Source organism: Panulirus ornatus, chromosome 29 (genome assembly GCF_036320965.1).
Source record: "Panulirus ornatus isolate Po-2019 chromosome 29, ASM3632096v1, whole genome shotgun sequence".
NCBI classification, from domain to species: domain Eukaryota; kingdom Metazoa; phylum Arthropoda; class Malacostraca; order Decapoda; family Palinuridae; genus Panulirus; species Panulirus ornatus.
Genome location: NC_092252.1, coordinates 19,642,174 through 19,661,575, shown reverse-complemented (window position 1 = coordinate 19,661,575; position 19,402 = coordinate 19,642,174). Strand labels below are relative to the sequence as shown.

Sequence of the window (19,402 nt, the reverse complement as noted above, 5' to 3'; positions counted from 1 at the left end):
TCATCTGGATTATTAGTAACAATTATCATCTAGATTATTAGTAACAATTATCATCTGGATTATTAGTAACAATTATCATCTGGATTATTAATAACAATTATCATCTGGATTATTAGTAACAATTATCATCTAGATTATTAGTAAAAAATATCATCTGGATTATTAGTAACAATTATCATCTAGATTATTAGTAACAATTATCATCTAGATTATTAGTAACAGTTATCATCTAGATTATTAGTAACAATTATCATCTGGATTATTAGTAACAATTATCATCTAGATTATTAGTAACAATTATCATCTGGATTATTAGTAACAATTATCATCTAGATTATTAGTAACAATTATCATCTGGATTATTAGTAACAATTATCATCTAGATTATTAGTAACAATTATCGTTTAGATTATTAGTAACAATTATCATCTACATTATTAGTAACAATTATCATCTGGATTATTAGTAACAATTATCATCTAGATTATTAGTAACAATTATCATCTAGATTATTAGTAACAATTATCATCTAGATTATTAGTAACAGTTATCATCTAGATTATTAGTAACAATTATCATCTGGATTATTAGTAACAATTATCATCTAGATTATTAGTAACAATTATCATCTGGATTATTAGTAACAATTATCATCTGGATTATTAGTAACAATTATCATCTAGATTATTAGTAACAATTATCATCTAGATTATTAGTAACAATTATCATCTAGATTATTAGTAACAGTTATCATCTAGATTATTAGTAACATTATGATTATCATTTAGATTATTAGCGACATTGTGATTATCATCTAGATTATTAATAACATTATAATTATCATCTAGATTATTGGCAACAATATAATTATCATTTAGATTATTGGCAACATTATGATTATCATCTAGATTATTGATATTATAAGTATCATCTAGATTATTGGTAGCAACATAATTATCATTTAGATTATTAGCGACATTATGATTATCATCTAGATTATTGGTAATATTATAATTATCATCTAGACTATTGGTAACAATATAATTATCATCTAGATTATTAGCGACATTATGATTATCATCTAGATTATTGGGTAATATTATAATTATCCTCTAGATTATTGGTAACAATATAATTATCATTTAGATTATTAGAGACATTATGATTATCATGTAGATTATTGATAATATTACAATTATCATTTAGATTATTGGTAACAATATAGTTATCATTTAGATTATTAGCGACATTATGATTATCATCTAGATTATTAATGATATAATTATCATCTAGATTATCAGTAACTATAATTATCATCTAGATTACTAATGATATAATTATCATCTAGATTATTAATGATATTATAATCATAATCACTGCTGCCCATCACCAACATTATTGATCTGTATATGTGACACTGCTGCCCATCACCAACATTATTGATCTGTATATGTGACACTGCTGCCCATCACCAACATTATTGATCTGTATATGTGACACTGCTGCCCATCACCAACATTATTGATCTGTATATGTGACATTGCTGCCCATCACCAACATTATTGATCTGTATATGTGACACTGCTGCCCATCACCAACATTATTGATCTGTATATGTGACACTGCTGCCCATCACCAACATTATTGATCTGTATATGTGACATTGCTGCCCATCACCAACATTATTGATCTGTATAGAAGAAAGAGAACTGGTCTCAAGATTGATTTTTGTGGCACACGATTTGTCATGGCTGACCAGTTTGACCATTTGTCACAGCTGACCAGTTTGACCATTTGTCACGGCTGACCAGTTTGACCATTTGTCACAGCTGACCAGTTTGACCATTTGTCACGGCTGACCAGTTTGACCATTTGTCACAGCTGACCAGTTTGACCATTTGTCACGGCTGACCAGTTTGACCATTTGTCATGGCTGACCAGTTTGACCATTTGTCACAGCTGACCAGTTTGACCATTTGTCACGGCTGACCAGTTTGACCATTTGTCATGGCTGACCAGTTTGACCATTTGTCACAGCTGACCAGTTTGACCATTTGTCACAGCTGACCAGTTTGACCATTTGTCACGGCTGACCAGTTTGACCATTTGTCATGGCTGACCAGTTTGACCATTTGTCACAGCTGACCAGTTTGACCATTTGTCACAGCTGACCAGTTTGACCATTTGTCACGGCTGACCAGTTTGTAGTTTGACCATTTATTACAACTTGGTTTAAAACCGTTTAACCTGACCCATCAACTACAACCCCATCTATAACATGTGACCTAACTTTTGTTTGTGACCTTTTGGTGTGGAACTTGAGCGTGTGCTGTTTGAACACATGTAAATACATTATATCAACAGTTTACCTTTGATCATATATGTTGATCATATATGTTGATCATATATGTTGATCATATATATTGATCATATATATTAATCATATATGTTGATCATATATGTTGATCATATATGTTGATCATATATATTGATCATATATGTTGATCATATATGTTGATCATATATGTTGATCATATATGTTGATCATATATGTTGATCATATATGTTGATCATATATATTGATCATATATGTTGATCATATATGTTGATCATATATATTGATCATATATGTTGATCATATATGTTGATCATATATGTTGATCATATATGTTGATCATATATATTGATCATATATGTTGATCATATATGTTGATCATATATGTTGATCATATATGTTGATCATATATGTTGATCATATATGTTGATCATATATGTTGATCATATATATTGATCATATCATTAAATACAGAAGATTTGCCACCAATGATCGAGTCCCTGGGTTTTTAGTGACCTTTTGACAGACTCAGACATTAAAATGAATTAATGACATTTATTTACGTCAATACGACATTTTACATAGATTTTCATCTTGACCAACTGTATTGATCAGCTGACTGAAACATGTGATCAATTGTAATTGTATGTTTAGTTCTCCATATAAGTTAATATTTACAGAGAGAAAATATGGAAGTAAATGAATGTATGTCGGCCCTTACACCACCAGGGTGAGGTTCTTAATCCTGATAGTAGCCCTGAGTAGCCCTGAGCAGCCCTGAGTAGCCCTGAGCAGCCCTGAGTAGCCCTGAGCAGCCCTGAGTAGCCCTGAGCAGCCCTGAGTAGCCCTGAGCATCCCTGAGCAGCCCTGAGTAGCCCTGAGCAGCCCTGAGTAGCCCTGAGCAGCCCTGAGTAGCCCTGAGCAGCCCTGAGCAGCCCTGAGTAGCCCTGAGCAGCCCTGAGCAGCCCTGAGCAGCCATGAGTAGCCCTGAGCAGCCCTGAGTAGCCCTGAGCAGCCCTGAGTAGCCCTGAGCAGCCATGAGTAGCCCTGCACAGCCCTGAGCAGCCATGAGTAGCCCTGAGCAGCCCTGAGCAGCCCTGAGCAGCCCTGAGTAGCCCTGAGCAGCCATTAGTAGCCCTGAGTAGCCCTGAGCAGCCCTGAGCAGCCCTGAGCAGCCATGAGTAGCCCTGAGCAGCCCTGAGTAGCCCTGAGCAGCCCTGAATAGCCCTGAGCAGCCCTGAGTAGCCCTGAGTAGCCTTGAGCAGCCCTGAGTAGCCCTGAGCAGCCCTGAGCAGCCATGAGTAGCCCTGAGTAGCCCTGAGCAGCCCTGAATAGCCCTGAGCAGCCCTGAGTAGCCCTGAGTAGCCTTGAGCAGCCCTGGGTAGCCCTGAGCAGCCCTGAGCAGCCATGAGTAGCCCTGAATAGCCCTGAGCAGCCCTGAGTACCCCTGAGCAGCCATGAGCAGCCATGAGTAGCCCTGAGTAGCCCTGAGCAGCCCTGAGTAGCCCTGAGCAGCCCTGAGTAGTCCTGAGCAGCCCTGAGTAGCCCTGAGCAGCCCTGAGTAGCCCTGAGCAGCCCTGAGCAGCCCTGAGTAGCTCTGAGTAGCCCTGAGCAGCCCTGAGTAGCCCTGAGCAGCCCTGAGCAGCCCTGAGTAACCCTGAGTAGCCCTGAGCAACCCTGAGTAGCTCTGAGCAGCCCTGAGTAGCCCTGAGTAGCCCTGAGCAGCCCTGAGTAGCCCTGAACAGCCCTGAGCAGCCCTGAGTAGCCCTGAGCAGCCCTGAGCAGCCCTGAGTAGCCCTGAGTAGCCCTGAGCAGCCCTGAGTAGCCCTGAACAGCCCTGAGCAGCCCTGAGTAGCCCTGAGCAGCCCTGAGTAGCTCTGAGCAGCCCTGAGTAGCCCTGAGCAGCCCTGAGTAGCTCTGAGCAGCCCTGAGTAGCCCTGAGCAGCCCTGAGTAGCCCTGGTGTGTACAGGTTTGTTGTACATGATGGTTTCTGAAAGGTTACTAAGTACAAACGTTACTGTAATGAGATAACGTTACATGGTAACCTTCCAGCCGCTGTAACACACCAGTAGCAAGTGACTGTCACATGAGGGAACCATCCAGGGAAGGATCAAGCATATGTATTATTTATAAATGTGTTACTGTTCTTATATGTGCTATTTTCATATGAGTTATTGTTCTCACATTTGTTATTGTTTTCATGTGTTATTCTTCTATTTGTTATTGTTTTCATGTGTTATTGTTCTCTTATTTGTTATTTTCATGTGTTATTGTTCTCGTATGCTATTGTTCTCATATGCGTTACTGTACTCGTGTGCTATTGTTCTCATATGTTATTGTTCTTATATGTGTTAATGTTCGCATGCTATTGTTCTCATATGTTATTGTTTACATGTGTTATTGTTCCTATACGTATCATCGTTCTCATATGTGTTATTGTTCTCATATGTTATTGTTTTCATGTTATTGTTCTCATATGTGTTATTGTTCTCATGTTTTATTGTTCTCATGTGTTATTGTTCTCATATGTTACTGATCTTATATGTGTTATTGTACTTATGTGTTATTGTCTTTATTTTAGTGTTCTCATATCATATATGTTATTGTTCTTATATGCGTTATTGTTCTCATGTTATTGTTCTTACATGTGCTGTTGTTCTCATATGTTATTGTTCTCACATGTGTTATTGCTCTCATATGTTATTGTTCTCATGTGTTATTGTTCTCATATGTTACTGATCTTATATGTGTTATTGTACTTATGTGTTATTGTCTTTATTTTAGTGTTCTCATATCATATATGTTATTGTTCTTATATGCGTTATTGTTCTCATGTTATTGTTCTTACATGTGCTGTTGTTCTCATATGTTATTGTTCTCACATGTGTTATTGTTCTCATGTTATTGTTCTCATGCGTTATTGTTCTCATATGTTATTGTTCTCATATGTTATTGTTCTCATATGTGTTGTTGTTCTCATATGTGATACTGATCTCATTTGTTATTGTTCTTATATGTGTTATTGTTCTTATGTGTTATCGTTCTCATATGTTATTGATCTTATGTGTTATTTTTCTCATGTTATTGTTCTCATGTGTTATTGTTCTCACATGTGTTATTGTTCTCATATGTTATTGTTCTCATGTGTTGTTGTTCTCATATGTGAAATTGTTCTTATATGTGTTATTATTCTCATATGTTATTGTTCTCATAAGTGTTATTGTTCTCATATGTGTTATTGTCCTCATATGTTACAGTTCTCATGTGTGTTATTTTTCTCTTATGTGTAATTGTTCTCATGTGTTATTGTTCTCATATGTTATTGTTCTCATAGGTGTTACAGTTCTCATACGTTATTGTTCACATGTCTTATTTTACTCATATGCGTTATTGTTCTTATGTGTTATTGCTCTCGTATGTTATTGTTTTCATATGTGTTATTGTTCTCATTTGTTATTGTTCTCATATGTGTTATTCTCATATGTTATTGTTCTCATATGTTATTGTCCCATATGTTATTGTCTCATATGTGTTTAATTTTCTCATGTTATTGTTCTCACATGTGCTATTGTTATCATAATTGTTCTCATATGTTATTGTTCTCATATGTTATTGTTCTCATATGTGTTACTGTTCTTATATGTGTTACTGTTCTCATAATTTTTATTGTTCTCATATGTTATTGCTCTCATATATGTTCATGTTCTCATTTGTTATTCCTCTCTATCTTATTGTTCTCATATGTTATTTTGCTCACATGTGTAATAGTTCTCATATGTGTTATTGTTCTTATATGTGCTATTGTTCTCCTTTGACACTGTTCTTATATGTGTTATTCTTCTCATATCTTATTGTTCTAATATATCACTGTTCTCATACGTATCATTGTTCTCGTATGTGTTATTGTTTTCAAATATCATTGTTCTCATATGTGTTATTCTTCTCATATGTGTTATTGTTTTCAAATATCATTGTTCTCATGTCTGTTATTCTTCTCATACGTCTTATTGTTTGCATATGTTATTGTTCTCATATGTGATATTGTTCTCATATCTTATTGTTCATATATATATGTTAATGTTCTCATAAGTTATGTGTTACTGTCCTCATGTGTCATTGTTCTCATATATTATTGTTCTCATAAGTTATTGTTCTCATATGTGTTACTGTTTTGTGTATTGTTCTCATATATGTTATTGTTCTTATGTGTTATTGTTCTCATATGTGTTACTGTTTTGTGTATTGTTCTCATATATGTTATTGTTCTTGTGTTATTGTTCTCATGTGTTATTGTTCTTATGTTATTTTTCTCATGTGTTATTGTTCTTATATGTGTTATCCTTCTCATATGTTATTGTTCTTATGGTATTGTTCTTATGGTATTGTTCTAATATGTTATTGTTCTCATGTGTTATTGTTCTCATATGTGTTATTGTTTTCATATGATATTGTTCTCATATGTGTTATTGTTCTTATATGTGTTATAGTTCTCATATGTGTTATTGTTCTCATAGGTTATTGTTCTCATGTTATTTTCTCATATGTTATTGTTCTCATATGTGTTATTATTCTCAAGTGTTATTGTTCTTATAAGTTATTGTTCTCATATATTATTGTTCTTACATGTGCTATTGTTCTCGTGTTATTGTTCTTATATGTGTTATTGTTCTCATTTTTGTTCTTAAATATGCCATTGTTCTCATATGTTATTGTTCTAATGTTATTGTTCTCATATGTGTTATTGTTCTCGTTATTGTTTTCATATGTTATTATTCTCATATGTTATTGTTCTTATATGTGTTGTTGTTCTCATATATTAATGTTACATGTTATTGTTCTCATATGTGTTATTGTCCTCATATGTTATTGTTCTCATATGTGTTATTGTTCTTATGTGTTATTGTTCTCATATTCTATTGTTCTCATATGTGTTATTGTTCTTTTGTGTTATTGTTCCCATGTATTATGCTTCTCAGAGAACATTTATGTGGTTCTGCTGTTATATTATTTCCTGTTCTCCCACGTAGTGTTAACGGTATATCTTATGTGCCAGCATATTGGAGGATGTTATCATGTGGTATAACGGATGTGGAACCTAAGTTGTGCATTGAGATATATCAACAACAGCAACAAGAACAACAATGTTCAATGTTCACCAGTAGTGATGAAGCAAGTTACGATATATGATACACAATAACTGCCTGGCCAATATCCCACTTCTAACTTGACCTGTTGCAGGAAGGTCATGACTATTGTGAACTTAGGTTATGATATTATAATACAACATGATGACACAGGTAAGTTAGGTTATGATATTATAATACAACATGATGACACAGGTAAGTTAGGTTATGATATTATAATACAACATGATGACACAGGTAAGTTAGGTTATGATATTATAATACAACATGATGACACAGGTAAGTTAGGTTATGATATTATAATACAACATGATGACACAGGTAAGTTAGGTTATGATATTATAATACAACATGAAGACACAGGTAAGTTAGGTTATGATATTATAATACAACATGAAGACACAGGTAACTTACTAAGATCATTTTTATGTGGGAGACGGATGTCACCGAGAGGCCGTAGCAGCTGTGTCTCAAGTATCTGCAGGAGGAGGAGAAGTTCAGCACTCACACACACACACACGGAGGAGAAGTTCAGCACTCACACACACACACGGAGGAGGAGAAGGTCAGCACTCACACACACACACACGGAGGAGGAGAAGGTCAGCACTCACACACACACACACGGAGAAGTTTAGCACTCACACACACACACGGAGGAGAAGGTCAGCACTCACACACACACACACGGAGGAGAAGGTCAGCACTCACACACACACACGGAGGAGGAGAAGGTCAGCACTCACACACACGGAGGAGGAGAAGGTCAGCACTCACACACACACACACGGAGGAGAAGGTCAGCACTCACACACACACACGGAGGAGGAGAAGGTCAGCACTCACACACACATGGAGGAGGAGAAGGTCAGCACTCACACACACACGGAGGAGGAGAAGGTCAGCACTCACACACACACACACACACACGGAGGAGAAGGTCAGCACTCATACACACACACACACACACACACACACACACACACACACACACACACACGGAGGAGGAGAAGGTCAGCACTCACACACACACACACACACACACACACACACACACACACACACACACACACACGGAGGAGGAGAAGATCAGCACTCACACACACACACGGAGGAGGAGAAGGTTAGCATTCACACACACACACGGATGAGGAGAAGGTCAGCACTCACACACACACACGGAGGAGGAGAAGGTCAGCACTCACACACACACGGAGGAGAAGGTCAGCACTCACACACACACACACACGGAAGAGAAGGTCAGCACACACACAAACACACACACGAGGAGGAGAAGGTCAGCACTCACACACACACACACACACACACACGGAGGAGAAGGTCAGCACACACACACACACACACACACACACACACACACACACACACACACACACACACACACACACACACACACACACACACACACACACACACACACACACACACACACACGGAGGAGGAGAAGGTCAGCACTCACACACACATACACACTCACACACACACACACACACACACACACACACACACACACACACACACACACACACGGAGGAGGAGAAGGTCAGCACTCACACACACACACACGGAGGAGGAGAAGGTCAGCACTCACACACACACACACACTTACGGAGGAGGAGAAGGTCAGCACTCACACACACACACGGAGGAGGAGAAGGTCAGCACTCACACACACGGAGGAGGAGAAGGTCAGCACTCACACACACACACGAGGAGGTCAGCACTCACACACACACACACGGAGGAGGAGAAGGTCAGTACTTACACACACATGGAGGGGGAGAAGGTCAGCACTCACACACACCCACCCACCCACACACACAGACACACACACACACACACACACACACACACACACACACACACACACACACACACACGGAGGAGGAGAAGGTCAGCACTCACACACACACACACACATGAGGACGAGAAGGTCAGCACTCACACACACATGGAGGAGGAGAAGGTCAGCACTCACACACACACACACACACACACACACACACACACACACACACACACACACACACGGAGGAGAAGGTCAGCACTCACACACACACACACACGGAGGAGGAGAAGGTCAGCACTCACACACACGTGGAGGAGAAGGTCAGCACTCACACACACACACACACACACACACACACACACACACACACACACACACACACACACACACACACACACACGGAGGAGAAGGTCAGCACTCACACACACACACACACAGAGGAGGAGAAGGTCAGCACTCACACACACACACGGAGGAGGAGAAGGTCAGCACTCCCACACACACACGGAGGAGGAGAAGGTCAGCACTCACACACACGTGGAGGAGAAGGTCAGCACTCACACGCACACACGAAGGAGGAGAAGATCAGCAATCACACACACACGGAGGAGAAGGTCAGCACTCACACACACACACACACACACACACACACACACACACACACACACGGAGGAGGAGAAGGTCAGCACTCACACACACACACGGAGGAGGAGAAGGTCAGCACTCACACACACATGGAGGAGGAGAAGGTCAGCACACACACACACACACACACACACACACACACACACACACACACACGGAGGAGGAGAAGGTCAGCACTCACACACACACGGAGGAGAAGGTCAGCACTCACACACACACGGAGGAGGAGAAGGTCAGCACTCACACACACACACACGGAGGAGGTGAATGTCAGCACTCACACACACAGACGGAGGAGAAGGTCAGCACTCACACGCACACACGGAGGAGGAGAAGGTCAGCACTCACACACACACACACACACACACACACACACACACACACGGATGAGGAGAAGGTCAGCACTCATACACACACACACACACACACACACACACACACACACACACACACACACACACACACACGGAGGAGGAGAAGGTCAGCACTCACATACACACACACGGAGGAGGTGAAGGTCAGCACTCACACACACAGACGGAGGAGAAGGTCAGCACTCACACGCACACACGGAGGAGGAGAAGGTCAGCACTCACACACACACACGGAGGAGAAGGTCAGCACTCACACACACACGGATGAGGAGAAGGTCAGCACTCACACACAGATTAACATTTAAAGACATCCTTCGTTGTCAAGAAGCCTTCAAGCTACAGAAGCCTTATATATGAATTTTGGGTTAGCTGCATCATGATCATCATCATCATCATCATCATCATGGTCATTGTGATCATGATCATGTTCATCATGATTATCGTGATCATCATCATCATAATCATCATTCATCATCATCATCATCATCATCATCATTAGGATCATAATGATGATGGAGACACAGTCAGTACTCACGTGATCATAATGATGATCATAATGATGATGGAGACAGTCAGTACTCACGTGATCATAATGATGATCATAATGATGATCATAATGATGATCATAATGATGATGGAGACACAGTCAGTACTCACGTGATCATAATTATGATCATAATGATGATCATAATGATGATCATAATGATGATCATAATGATGATCATAATAATGATGATCGAGACACAGTCATTACTCACGTGATCATAATGATGATCATAATGATGATGGAGACACAGTCAGTACTCACGTGATCATAATGATGATCATAATGATGATCATAATGATGATCATAATGATGATCGAGACACAGTCAGTACTCACGTGATCATAATGATGATCATAATGATCATAATGATCATAATGATGATCATAATAATGATGATGGAGACACAGTCAGTACTCACGTGATCATAATGATGATCATAATGATGATCATAATAATGATGATGGAGACACAGTCAGTACTCACGTGATCATAATGGTGATCATAATGATGATCATAATGATGATGGAGACACAGTCAGTACTCACGTGATCATAATGATGATCATAATGATGATCATAATGATGATCGAGACAGTCAGTACTCACGTGATCATAATGATGATCATAATGATGATCATAATGATGATCATAATGATGATCATAATAATGATGATGGAGACACAGTCAGTACTCACGTGATCATAATGATGATCATAATGATGATGGAGACACAGTCAGTACTCACGTGATCATAATGATGATCATAATGATGATCATAATGATGATCATAATGATGATCGAGACACAGTCAGTACTCACGTGATCATAATGATGATCATAATGATCATAATGATCATAATGATGATCATAATAATGATGATGGAGACACAGTCAGTACTCACGTGATCATAATGATGATCATAATGATGATCATAATATGATGATGGAGACACAGTCAGTACTCACGTGATCATAATGGTGATCATAATGATGATCATAATGATGATGGAGACACAGTCAGTACTCACGTGATCATAATGATGATCATAATGATGATCATAATGATGATCATAATGATGATGGAGACACAGTCAGTACTCACGTGATCATAATGATGATCATAATGATGATCATAATGATGATCATAATGATGATCGAGACACAGTCAGTACTCACGTGATCATAATGATGATCATAATGATGATCATAATGATGATCATAATAATGATGATGGAGACACAGTCAGTACTCACGTGATCATAATGATGATCATAATGATGATCATAATGATGATCATAATGATGATCATAATAATGATGATGGAGACACAGTCAGTACTCACGTGATCATAATGATGATCATAATGACGATCATAATAATGATGATGGAGACACAGTCAGTACTCACGTGATCATAATGATGATCATAATGATGATCATAATGATGATCATAATGATGATCATAATGATGATGGAGACACAGTCAGTACTCACGTGATCATAATGATGATCATAATGATGATCATAATGATGATCATAATGATGATCATAATAATGATGATGGAGACACAGTCAGTACTCACGTGATCATAATGATGATCATAATGATGATCATAATGATGATCATAATGATGATCGAGACACAGTCAGTACTCACGTGATCATAATGATGATCATAATGATGATCGAGACACAGTCAGTACTCACGTGATCATAATGATGATCATAATGATGATCATAATGATGATGATGGAGACAGTCAGTACTCACGTGATCATAATGATGGTTATAATGATGATCATAATGATGATCATAATAATGATGATCGAGACACAGTCAGTACTCACGTGATCATAATGATGATCATAATGATGATCATAATGATGATGATGGAGACACAGTCAGTACTCACGTGATCATAATGATGATCATAATGATTAATGATGATCATAATGATGATCATAATGATGATCATAATGATGATCATAATAATGATGATGGAGACACAGTCAGTACTCACGTGATCATAATGATGATCATAATGATGATCATAATGATGATCATAATGATGATCATAATGATGATCATAATGATGATCATAATAATGATGATGGAGACACAGTCAGTACTCACGTGATCATAATGATGATCATAATGATGATCATAATGATGATCATAATGATGATCGAGACACAGTCAGTACTCACGTGATCATAATGATGATCATAATGATGATCATAATGATGATCGAGACACAGTCAGTACTCACGTGATCATAATGATGATCATAATGATGATCATAATGATGATGATGGAGACACAGTCAGTACTCACGTGATCATAATGATGATCATAATGATGATCATAATGATGATCATAATAATGATGATGGAGACACAGTCAGTACTCACGTGATCATAATGATGATCATAATGATGATCATAATAATGATGATCGAGACACAGTCAGTACTCACGTGATCATAATGATGATCATAATGATGATCATAATGATGATGATGGAGACACAGTCAGTACTCACGTGATCATAATGATGATCATAATGATGATCATAATGATGATCATAATGATGATCATAATGATGATCGAGACACAGTCAGTACTCACGTGATCATAATGATGATCATAATGATGATCATAATGATGATCATAATGATGATCGAGACACAGTCAGTACTCACGTGATCATAATGATGATCATAATGATAATCATAATGATGATCATAATGATGATCGAGACACAGTCAGTACTCACGTGATCATAATGATGATCATAATGATGATCATAATGATGATGATGGAGACACAGTCAGTACTCACGTGATCATAATGATGATCATAATGATGATCATAATGATGATCATAATAATGATGATGGAGACACAGTCAGTACTCACGTGATCATAATGATGATCATAATGATGATCATAATGATGATCATAATGATGATCATAATAATGATGATCGAGACACAGTCAGTACTCACGTGATCATAATGATGATCATAATGATGATCATAATGATGATGATGGAGACACAGTCAGTACTCACGTGATCATAATGATGATCATAATGATGATCATAATGATGATCATAATGATGATCATAATAATGATGATGGAGACACAGTCAGTACTCACGTGATCATAATGATGATCATAATAATGATGATCGAGACACAGTCAGTACTCACGTGATCATAATGATGATCATAATGATGATCATAATGATGATCATAATGATGATGATGGAGACACAGTCAGTACTCACGTGATCATAATGATGATCATAATGATGATGATGGAGACACAGTCAGTACTCACGTGATCATAATGATGATCATAATGATGATCATAATGATGATGATGGAGACACAGTCAGTACTCACGTGATCATAATGATGATCATAATGATGATCATAATGATGATCGAGACACAGTCAGTACTCACGTGATCATAATGATGATCATAATGATGATCATAATGATGATGGAGACACAGTCAGTACTCACGTGATCATAATGATGATCATAATGATGATCATAATGATGATCATAATGATGATCATAATGATGATCATCATAATGATGATGGAGACACAGTCAGTACTCACGTGACATATCCTCAGGTCTAAGTCTCCCTCACATGGCGGGTTGGTGGCCCGGCAGTACTCGGAGATGGGAGTACATGTGTTCGAGCCCCGCTTGTTGCACATGACCTCACCCTTGTCACACCCGCTCGTCTTCCACTCCTGCAACAACCACAGCAAGAGTCTGGTGTTATCTTGTGTTGCGACCCGATGAGGCAACACAAAACATGGAACACAATAAGAAACACCACAGAAGACAAGCCAGAATGAGGCAACACAAAACATGGGACACAATAAGAAACACCACAAGAGACAAGCCAGAATGAGGCAGCACAAAACATGGAACACAATAACAAAAACCACAGGAGACAAGCCAGAATGAGGCAACACAAGACATGGAACACAATAAGAGACAAACCAGAATGAGGCAACACAAAGCATGGAACACAATAAGAGACACCACAAGAGACCAGCCAGAATGAAGCAACACAAAACATGGAACACAATAAGAAACACCACAAGAGACAAGCCAGAATGAGGCAACACAAAACATGGAACACAATAAGAAACACAATAAGAGACAAGCCAGAATGAGGCAACACAAGACATGGAACACAATGAGAAACACCACAAGAGACAAGCCAGAATGAGGCAACACAATACATGGAACACAATAAGAAACACAATAAGAAACTAGCCAGAATGAGGCAACACAAGACATGGAACACAATAAGAAACACCACAAGAGACAAGCCAGAATGAGGTAACACAAGACATGGAACACAATAAGAAACAAAATAAGAGACAAACCAGAATGAGGTAACACAAGAAATGGAACACAATAAGAAACACCACAAGAGACAAGCCAGAATGAGGTAGCACAAGACATGGAACACAATAAGTAACACCACAAGAGACAAGCCAGAATGAGGCAACACAATACATGGAACACAATAAGAGACAAACCAGAATGAGGCAACACAAGACATGGAACACAATAAGAAACACAACAAGAGACAAGCCAGAATTAGGCAACACAAGACATGGAACACAATAAGAAACACAATAAGAGACAAACCCGAATGAGACAACACAAGACATGGAACACAATAAGAAACACAACAAGAGTCAAGCCACAATGAGGAAACACAAGACATGAAACACAATAAGAAACACAAGAGACAAGCCAGAATGAGGTAACACAAGACATGGAACACAATAAGAAACACCACAAGAGACAAGCCAGAATGAGGCAACACAAGACATGGAACACAATAAGAAACACCATATGAGACAAGCCAGAATGAGGCAACACAAGACATGGAACACAATAAGAAACACAATAAGAGACAAACCAGAATGAGGTAACACAAGACATGGAACACAATAAGAAACACCACAAGAGACAAGCCAGAAAGAGGCAACACAAGACATCGAACACAATGAGAGACAGGCCAGAATGAGGCAACACAAGACATGTAACAGAATAAGAAACACAAGAGGCAAGCCAGAATGAGGTAACACAAGACATGGAACACAATAAGAAACACAAGAGACAAGCCAGAATGAGGCAACACAAGACATGGAACACAATAAGAAACACCACAAGAGACAAGCCAGAATGAGGCAACACAAGACATGGAACACCTAGAAACACAACAAGAGACAAGCCAGAATTAGGCAACACAAAACATGGAACACAATAAGAAACACAAGAGACAAGCCAGAATGAGGTAACATAAGACATGGAACACAATAACAAACACCACTAGAGACAAGCCAGAATGAGGCAACACAAGACATGGAACACAGTATGAAACACCACAAGAGGCAAGCCAGAATGAGGCAACACAATACATGGAACACAATTAGCAGCACCACAAGAGACAAGCCAGAATGGGGCAACACAAGACATGGAACACAATAAGAAACACCACAAGAGACAAGCCAGAATGAGGCAACACAAGACATGGAACACAATAAGAAACACCACAAGAGACAAGCCAGAATGAGGCAACACAAGACATGGAACACAATAAGAAACACAATAAGAGACAAGCCAGAATGAGGCAACACAAGACATGGAACACAATTAGAAGCACCACAAGAGACAAGCCAGAATGAGGCAACACAAGACATGGAACACAATAAGAAACACAATAAGAGACAAGCCAGAATGAGGCAAAACAAAACATGGAACACAATAAGAAAGACCACAAGAGACAAGCCAGAATGAGGCAACACAAGACATGGAACACAATAAGAGACAAGCCAGAATGAGGCAACACAAGACATGGAACACAAGAGACAAGCCAGAATGAGGCAACACAAGACATGGAACACAAGAGACAAGCCAGAATGAGGTATCACAAGACATGGAACACGATAAGAAACACCACAAGAGACTAGCCAGAATGAGGCAACACAAGACATGGAACACAAGAGACAAGTCAGAATGAGGTAACACAAGACATGGAACACAATAAGAAGCACAATAAGAGACAAGCCAGAATGAGGTAACACAAAACATATAACACAATAAGACACACAATAAGAGACAAACCAGAATGAGGCAACACAAGGCATGGAACACAATAAGAGACACCACAAGAGACAAGCCAGAATGAGGCAACACAATACATGGAGCACAATAAGAAGCACCACAAGACACAAGCCAGAATGAGGCAACACAAGACATGGAACACAATAAGAAACACCACAAGAGACAAGCCAGAATGAGGCAACACAAGACATGGAACACAATAAGAAGCACAATAAGAGACAAGCCAGAATGAGGTAACACAAGACATAGAACACAAGAGACAAGCCAGAATGAGGTATCACAAGACATGGAACACAATAAGAAACACTACAAGAGACTAGCCAGAATGAGGCAACACAAGACATGGAACAAAATAAGAAACACCACAAGAGACCAGCCAGAATGAGGCAACACAAGGCATGGAACACCTAGAAACACAACAAGAGACAAGCCAGAATGAGGTAACACAAGACATGGAACACAATAAGAAACACAATAAGAGACAAGCCAGAATGAGGTAACACAAGACATGGAACACAATAAGAAACACAAGAGACCAGCCAGAGAGAAGCAGGGGAATGATACAGTGTGTTGACAAAGTTGGCACGAGAACCACAATCACCAACACCATCTTCTCTCAGTAAAGATGAAACACATTTTGTACGTGAAGGATAGAAGTATACATACCATAGCCGTGCATGAAGGATAGAAAGTATACATACCATAGCCTGCATGAAGGGATAATGTAAATACATACCTTGCCGTGCATGAAGTATAGAATATACATACCAATAGCCGTAGCATGAAGATAGAAGTATACATACCATAGCCGTGCATGAAGGATAGAAGTATACATTCCATAGCCGTGCATGAAGGATAGAAGTATACATACATAGCCAGTGCATGAAGGATAGAAGTATACATATCAATAGCCGTCATGAAGGATAGAAGTATACATACCATAGCCCGTGCATGAAGGATAGAAGTATACATACCATAGCCGTGCATGAAGGATAGAAGTATACATACCATAGCCGTGCATGAAGGATAGAAGTATACATACCATAGCCGTGCATGAAGGATAGAAGTATACATACCATAGCCATGCATGAAGGATAGAAGTATACATACCATAGCCGTGCATGAAGGATAGAAGTATACATACCATAGCCGTGCATGAAGGATAGAAGTATACATACCATAGCCGTGCATGAAGGATAGAAGTATACATACCATAGCCGTGCATGAAGGATAGAAGTATACATACCATAGCCGTGCATGAAGGATAGAAGTATACATACCATAGCCGTGCATGAAGGATAGAAGTATACATACCATAGCCATGCATGAAGGATAGAAGTATACATACCATAGCCGTACATGAAGGATAGAAGTATACATACCATAGCCATGCATGAAGGATAGAAGTATACATACCATAGCCATGCATGAAGGATAGAAGTATACATACCATAGCCATGCATGAAGGATAGAGATATACATACCACAGCCGTACATGAAGGATAGAAGTATACATACCATAGCCATGCATGAAGGATAGAAGTATACATACCATAGCCGTGCATGAAGGATAGAAGTATACATACCATAGCCGTGCATGAAGGATAGAGGTATACATACCATAGCCTTGCATGAAGGATAGAAGTATACATACCATAGCCGTGCATGAAGGATAGAAGTATACATACCATAGCCGTGCATGAAGGATAGAAGTATACATACCATAGCCGTGCATGAAGGATAGAGGTATACATACCATAGCCGTGCATGAAGGATAGAAGTGTACATACCATAGCCGTGCATGAAGGATAGAGGTATACATACCATAGCCATGCATGAAGGATAGAGGTATACATACCACAGCCGTACATGAAGGATAGAAGTATACATACCATAGCCGTACATGAAGGATAGAAGTATACATACCATAGCCGTGCATGAAGGATAAAGGTATACATACCATAGCCATGCATGAAGGTTAGAAGTATACATACCATAGCCGTGCATGAAGGATAGAAGTATACATACCATAGCCGTGCATGAAGGATAGAAGTATACATACCATAGCCATGCATGAAGGATAGAAGTATACATACCATAGCCGTGCATGAAGGATAGAAGTATACATACCATAGCCGTGCATGAAGGATAGAGGTATACATACCATAGCCATGCATGAAGGATAGAGGTATACATACCATAGCCGTGCATGAAGGATAGAAGTATATATTCCATAGCCATGCATGAAGGATAGAAGTATACATACCATAGCCGTACATGAAGGATAGAAGTATCCATACTATAGCCATGCATGAAGGATAGAAGTATACATACCATAGCCGTGCATGAAGGAAAGAGCTATACATACCATAGCCG

General features: G+C 38.9%; 1 protein-coding gene across 1 annotated transcript in view; it reads right to left on the bottom strand.

Annotated features, from left to right (window-relative positions):
- LOC139758176 (uncharacterized) overlaps window positions 1-19,402 on the bottom strand; it is an 80,038-nt gene that overhangs the window by 15,425 nt on the left and 45,211 nt on the right. The window contains exons 4-5 of the mRNA XM_071679367.1: window positions 14,488-14,625; window positions 7,895-7,958 (exon numbers count right to left, since the gene is read on the bottom strand). Of these exons, the coding sequence (XP_071535468.1) occupies window positions 7,895-7,958; window positions 14,488-14,625 (202 nt within the window). The remainder of the gene's footprint in view (window positions 1-7,894; window positions 7,959-14,487; window positions 14,626-19,402) is intronic.